Source organism: Octodon degus, unplaced genomic scaffold (genome assembly GCF_000260255.1).
Source record: "Octodon degus isolate 3935 unplaced genomic scaffold, OctDeg1.0 scaffold00194, whole genome shotgun sequence".
Taxonomy (NCBI): Eukaryota; Metazoa; Chordata; class Mammalia; order Rodentia; family Octodontidae; genus Octodon; species Octodon degus.
The window spans coordinates 1,005,889-1,012,429 of record NW_004524770.1 but is presented as its reverse complement, the minus strand read 5'-3'; the positions used below and the strand labels follow the sequence as shown (position 1 = coordinate 1,012,429).

General features: G+C 58.9%; 1 protein-coding gene across 1 annotated transcript in view; it reads left to right on the top strand.

Annotated features, from left to right (window-relative positions):
• The first annotated feature begins 418 nt into the window (after positions 1 to 418).
• The window catches only part of Col20a1 (collagen type XX alpha 1 chain), a 30,650-nt gene continuing 24,527 nt past the window's right edge, over positions 419 to 6,541 (top strand). The window contains exons 1-2 of the mRNA XM_023704301.1: positions 419 to 3,054; positions 4,554 to 4,992. Coding sequence (XP_023560069.1) covers positions 2,905 to 3,054; positions 4,554 to 4,992 — 589 coding nt within the window. The 5' untranslated portion in view covers positions 419 to 2,904. The remainder of the gene's footprint in view (positions 3,055 to 4,553; positions 4,993 to 6,541) is intronic.

Sequence of the window (6,541 nt, the reverse complement as noted above, 5' to 3'; positions counted from 1 at the left end):
TTAGGACCTGGGAGCTTCCCAGGGGTCCTCCTGGATGAGCATGCACCCTGTGGTGGCCAGGCCTTGGAGAGGTGACCGCTGGGCCTTGGTCCCGGAAGGCCAGGTTAGACCTTAGGTAAGAAGAGCTGCAGGACCCATGGTAGAACCTGTGGACATCACAGGGAAAAGCTCAGGAGGCCAGGCATGAGCGGGGCCTCAGCTGGTGTGAATGCAGCCTCTGTTGGTTGCTGGGGTGGGGGGTAGGGGACAGGCCAGCCGCCCCAGGCAGACGTGCACAAGGCTACACTTGCTGCATAGTGCCCTCAGGCAGCAGGCATTGGAATGGGACTGGTCTGCTTGCTCATGTGCCTGCGCACACGATGACCCTGCTCCACTGTGAGACTACAGGAGGACCCCTCAGCGAAAGCCCAGTGTGGTGCCAGGGTCAGGTGCAGCCTGAGTATTGCTGGGTCCATGATACTGTGCACAGGCTCTCGTGAGGCATGTGGGAGCATGCATGGGTCAGCTGGTGAGCTGAAGGGCCACTCACCGGATGGGTGTGGGTGGGTGGGCACCAGCAAAAGGCATGGCAGGTGTGGTGGCCTTGCTCCTCAGGCTGGCTGTCACAGGACCTGTGGAGAGATCTGTGCCCTATCGCCTGGGGAGGCCAGGTGTGCACCCTGTGTGTGTAACCCACCATGGGCTGAGCATCTCTGGGTGCCGGTGGTCGGGCAGGAGGAGGTGTCCTGGGCAGGTGATCACACCAGGGGCATGAGTGAGAGGGCAGTTCTCTAAAGATTTCTCAGACCCCACATGGGCAATGGCAGGAAGCTTGCTGAGGATTTGGCCTGTGTCCTGACATTGGGTGACCTTAGCCAGGCCAGACTCCATGGCCTCAGGCCATCCTCTTGGGCTAATACAGATGCCAGGGCCTGGCCCAGTGTAGCCTGGAGTCCCCTTCCTGAAGCCTGGTTGGGCTTGGCCTCTGGCCAAGTGGTTGAGAGGGTAAAATGTGGGCAGTGAGCCCCTTCGTAGTTCCAGGGGTCCTGCTGACCCCACTGGACCCCAGGAGATGTCTGGTTCTCAAGCTGGCTTCTGCAGTTCACCCCAGACTTTGCTGCCAAGGCACTGGCCTGCCCAGTGGACTTTGCAAGGCCAACCCTGCCCTTTAGTGTCTTGTCTAAGTCTGGAATTCCTAGGTCCAGCATGTGCACACTGCTGACCAGCAGCCCTTCTAATGAACCACCACCTGGGCAGGGCTTGGGGTGTCCGTGGGTGCTGCAGATACTGGCCCAGTTTGTGCATGGCTGTGTGTGCACGTGTTCCCAGGTGCCTGTGAGCTGAAACTGCCCACGTGTCCCCAGTGATACTTGCCAGCTAAAAGGCCAGGTCTGTTGGGGCCTCTGAGCTCAAGGCTGGGCTGGGCTGGGCAGTCCTGGGGATATCAGAAGAGGGCCTGGGCAGGGCTGTGCTCTCCTTGAGACATCCTTGGCCTGGACACCAGGAACCGTGCCACCCTTTCAATGTCTCCAGCAAGGGCATTCAGCAGCAGTGGCCCAGCCCCAGGGCAGCCCAGCTCAGAGAACAAGACATCAGGCACCGCAGAAGCTGTCACACATGGCTGTGGCTCAGGACAGGCACCAGGGTCTCTAAGACAGTAGGACTGGTGGCAGTGGCAGCAGTGGTGAGGTGAAGCACCTGGATTGTTGGGGTTGGGCTGGCTGGCTGGCTGGGGACAGTAGCTGCCCTGCTGTGTGTGAAGGGACCTGCGTCTGGCACTGCAGCTTTGGGTTGTGAGTCCAAGCCCTGCTCCAGTCTGATCGCGCTCAGTGGACTCGAGCCCTAGGGCCAAGCGCTTTGCAGCTTGGCGCCCAGTGCCACATAGGGGCTGTTGTCCCCTGTGGCCTCATGGGCACCTCTGGGGTATAGGCCCTCTGGAAGTGAGGAATGCAGGCTCTGGGCCCAGCTGCCTCCAGCAGGACTCCTACCTGAGTATAATCAGTCCTTTGTGTGGGGACTGCTGTCCCCCCTTTGGGTATCCCTAGCACGGCAGCGGGTGGGGAGGGGCTGCAGCATGGGCGGGACAGTGACGTGGGATAGGAGGGGCCTCTCATAAGCCCCTGCTGGCCTGTGGCCAAAGCACCAGAGGGCCCAGAGCAGTGAGCATCGTGTCCTCGGAGCAGGTTGGTGGCTTGTCTACAGTCTTGCAGGGAGAACGGGGGCCCAGAGGAACCACTTGGGTGTGAAATGGGGATGACCTCGACCTTTCAGAGGTTGAGCCAGGAGCTGAGCTGTGGGCAGCAGGAGTGGGATCTCCAGGGCCCGGGTGCAGCAGCAGAACTGGACTGCCTGTGCTCTCAACGCTATGGGGGTCTCCACACCCCAAAGCATGGGAGGCAGGGGTTGGGTGCCCCGCCAAGAAGGCCGTATGATTGCAGTCATAACCACAGGGAGGTGTCTGGCTTCGCAGTATGCAGCAGGAGGGTGCCGGGTCCTGGGAGAGGGCTTGGCACTCACCTGGCACCTCTGGTCTGACTTGGTAGCAACACCACGGCACCCTCCCCAGGTTGCCTGTGTCTGGGTCTCTTGGCCTTGGCTTCTTGCCAGGCCAGCACCAGGGGCCTTGAACTGCTGACAGCCTTCTCACTGAGTGGGATCTTCCCAGGGGCACCCCTGAAGCACACAGCTGGAAGGGTGGGGGTCTTGCAGGTGCCAGCAGGCTGAAATCACACTGAGGGACTGTGGGCTGTGCTGAACCTCCGCTCAGCACAGACGTGCCCAGGGCCCAGTGTAGGCCTGGGTAAGGGGGGGAGTGGGGGCGGGCCTCTTCTGGGGCCTGGGTCTCAAGACCCTGGTGTGACAGCAGTTCACAGGCCTGGGAAGTGCTGGCTGCCTGGCCGGGAGGCAAAAGCAGGTGGGCAAGCGATGAGGTGCTGTGGCCCCTCCTTCCACAGGCTGTACACCATGAACACCCAGGGCCACCGCAACCTCCACGTCTGCCTCTGGCTGTGGCTGGGCACCCTCTTGGCACATGGGCAGGGACAGGGTAAGAGATGGGGCCTCTGCCACACTTTGGCCTTTCCTTAGCCAAGGAAATGGGAGCTGAACGCCTGTCTGAGAGCTGACCTGACAAGGCAGCAGGCAGGCAGGCAGAGCAGAGGGGACGCCTGGCTCCTGTGCCATCCTCTCGCTTCTCCGTGGCCTGTGGCCTTGTCGTCGTCTTTTGGCTTTGTTACCCACAAACGCCTCTCCCAGCTGGAGTAGAGAAAGATCCTACCACTCTTGCCTGCAGAGAAAAGCTTGGCTCTGATTTTCTGTCCTGCCCGCACCAAACCCTCTGTAGGTGACTGGAGTCTCACAGGGCGGGACAGGGCACCTCTGTTGCACCACCTTCTGATAGCCCTGGCCATGGGTCACCTGCTGCGGGGTTAGGGTTAGGGTGGCCTGGAGTCTGCCCGGTGAGAGTGCTCAGTGGGTCCTGGGAAGAGGCCTTTCCTCCGAGGGGCACAGGCTGCCCATGTATGCTTGGTTGGTGTCCTGGCTGGCCCCTTGCAGCCCTCTGGCACGCTGGGGCTGCCACAGAGCGGTGTCCGCTCTTGGTGGCACTTCTTCCCTGTCTGAATCTGTGTGTCTGGGTCACCAGCGGGGGCCGGCACTGTCTGGGTTGTAAATGCCCCTGCCCACCATGCAGCCCAGGTCCGGCCTGGAGCCCCAGTAGTTGCTCTGTCTCTAGCCTGTCCCTAGCTTGGCTGGGGGAGCCATCCCCTGCCTGTCACCTGAGTAGGCCCCTGGCCTCGGGATAACCTGAAATGGGATGCCAGGCCAAGATTTCAGGGAGCAGGAAGCTACCGCTGGCCATCTGAGCTAGGTCACAGAGTGACCCTGTAGCAGGCAGCACCACATGCACCTGCTTCCCACTGGGTCTGTGGGGCCCCAAGCGGGCTAGCGTGGCCGGTGGCTCCTGTGAGGTGTGGTGCCGCTGTAGTGAGGGGGAGGGAGTGGGCGCCACCTTGGGGCCTTCCCGAAGCCAACCCCCCCCCATGTCAGAGTGGAGAGGAGAAACAGGAGGCCCTTCATGGGCAGGCTTGGGCTGTGGGCTCTGGCCCTCACTGCGCCCTCGGAGCTCAGCTCCGCCCAGCACATTCCCGCCTCAGTGGCTTCTCCCCAGCAGTTGGGCCCCATCTGGCGACCGCTCAGCGGTCCCTCTGAATGGGCATGTGTCTGTCTCGGCTCCCTGGGCCGCGCTGTGCCTGTGCCCCAGCTCGCAGTGGGGTGGCTAGAAGACACCTGTCTCTGTCCCCGTTTTCCTAAAATAGCCACTGCTGTTCCAGAGTCCGGACGCCTCCCAGGAGGTCAGGCTAGGCCCTGACTGCCCTGCGTCTCCCATCTGGCCGAGGCAGTGCTGGCCTCTCCCCACAGCAGGCACCCACCCAGCGTGGGCTGAAGCTGCAGACACAGCTACACACGTGCAGCCTTCTTCCTGCTGGCCTTTTTGGCCAGACCGTGCCAAGGGATGTCAGCCTAGTGTGATCTGGGCCGTGGTGAGGCATGGCTGATTTTTGACATGGGCTGGGGGAGCCCAGGCAGGTGCCGTGGCCCCAGCAGGTCAGCAGTACACAGTGCCCTGCCCCGCCTCCCCGAGCCCGGCTGCCTCAGCCCTGGGCTGGCTCCACCTGCTGAGCTGGAATGAGGCTCTTCCCACTGACACTGCTGAGTGGCCCCATCACCAAGGACCTGCGGCAGACCCGATTCCAGTGCCTCCGGGGCCAGAGCCCCAGCCACCACAGCAGGGTTGGGGTCCCCCCCCAGGTCGAGGGCAGGTCCTGGGAGCCTACAGCTGGTGGGGACAGAGGAGGAGGAGTGGTAGGCTGTGGGGCCTCCTGACTCCTCGTCCTGGCTGTGCAGCAGGCCGCCTGAGGCTGGTGGTACTGCCCGAGGACCGGCTGCAGATGAAGTGGAGAGAATCGCGGGGGGCAGGCCTCGGCTACCTGGTGCAGGTGAAGCCCATGGCAGGTAGGGGCTAACGCAGTCGCTGCCTTGCAGATGGCAGCCTCTGCCGGACGCAGCCAGCCTGCCCCCGGGTGTGGCTCCCTTAGTCTTTCCCTTTCTTCTGGGGTTTATTTGCTCAGTGTAATGATGGCACCCACTGTGGAGAGTTGGTGAATGCACATGACAGATCTTCGTTCTGTTTTCATCCCTTTTCCCTCTGCTTCCTCTAACCTGGATTTCTTTTCCATTTGCCAAAGGCCTATTTTTCTGTTTATTATCTAGCTTTTATTTTGACAGGGTCAGGCTGTGTATTCAAGCTGGCCTTGAACTCACTATGTAGCCCAGGGTGGCCTTGGACAAGGGCGATCCAGCCCCCGAGTGCGAGGATCACGGGCAAGCGTCCCCACACTGGGCTATCCTGCCCTTTAGTTACGTGTGCTCTGGGTTTCTCGTAGGAGAAGCCCTGCGATATTTAAGCCTCTAGATGTGCGTTTTCCTCACTCAGCCTTGTGGCCTCCAGGCACACCCGCTTTCCTATAGAGGACTCAAGTGTGTCCTTCCTTGCAGGACTGCACCTCACCACGTGTGACCACCGCAGTCCCATTGTCCACCCGCCCGGGGTCAGCATGGGGCATCCCCCATGACTTAGTGTGAGTTGTGAACACGGGCATGCGTGTGTCTGTGGGGATGACTTCTGAGCCTGGTGTGTTTTTGTGTAAGAGCTTTGAATCGAGCAGAGGTCTTTCCCGTGTGGCTGCGCAGCTTCCCCTAGTGTCTGTCAGTTTGGTGAGTCGGTTTTTCCTAGGAATTTGCGTCTCGCCTGTGTTTGCAGATGACTTGGCATAAATTGTTCATGGTGTTCTGCTCTTCTAAGTCACTTCTGTCTAAGTGTCTGTGTACTCAGTGGTTATAGCCCCCTTTCATTTCTGTTTTGGTTATTTGAATCTTCTCTGTTTTTACTGTCAACAATTTAGAGGTTTATATATTTTATGTATTAGTTTTTAATAAAACATTTATGTCTTAGCCTTGTTAAGATGTTCGTTCTTTTATTTCGTTAATTTCCTCTTTTCTATTTCCTTCTACTGTCTTTGGATTTAACTTTCTATTGTTAGGATTGATTATTTTCTACTACTTTTAGCCTATCTTTTTGTTGTTGTTCTTGACTGGCTTTTTGAGACACGGCCTTGCTCTGGAGCCCAGGCTGGCCCCGAACTCGTGGCCGCACTCTCGCTCCTGGCATCTCGGCATGTGCAGCCCCTGCCCTTGCTCCCTTGTCTCCCCTTGTCTGCTGCCTTCCGAGCTGTCAGCACAGCTCCAACAGTGTCTGTGGCAAGCGCCTTTCACGTTCTCAGGCTCTTAGCCTTTCTCTGTTCTAAGTAGCATCCGATTGGGAATTGCTTTCATCCATTGTGAAAATCTTTGTCTTTTAAGTGAAACATTTTATCCCTTTATGTTAGCAGAATTACTGACCTGAGGTTGAATCTACAATCTTCCTGCTTGTTTTCCTTTTCCTTTTTTTTTTTTTGGGGGGGGGGGGGTTTTCCTTTTTCTACTTGTTATAAATGTTTGTTTT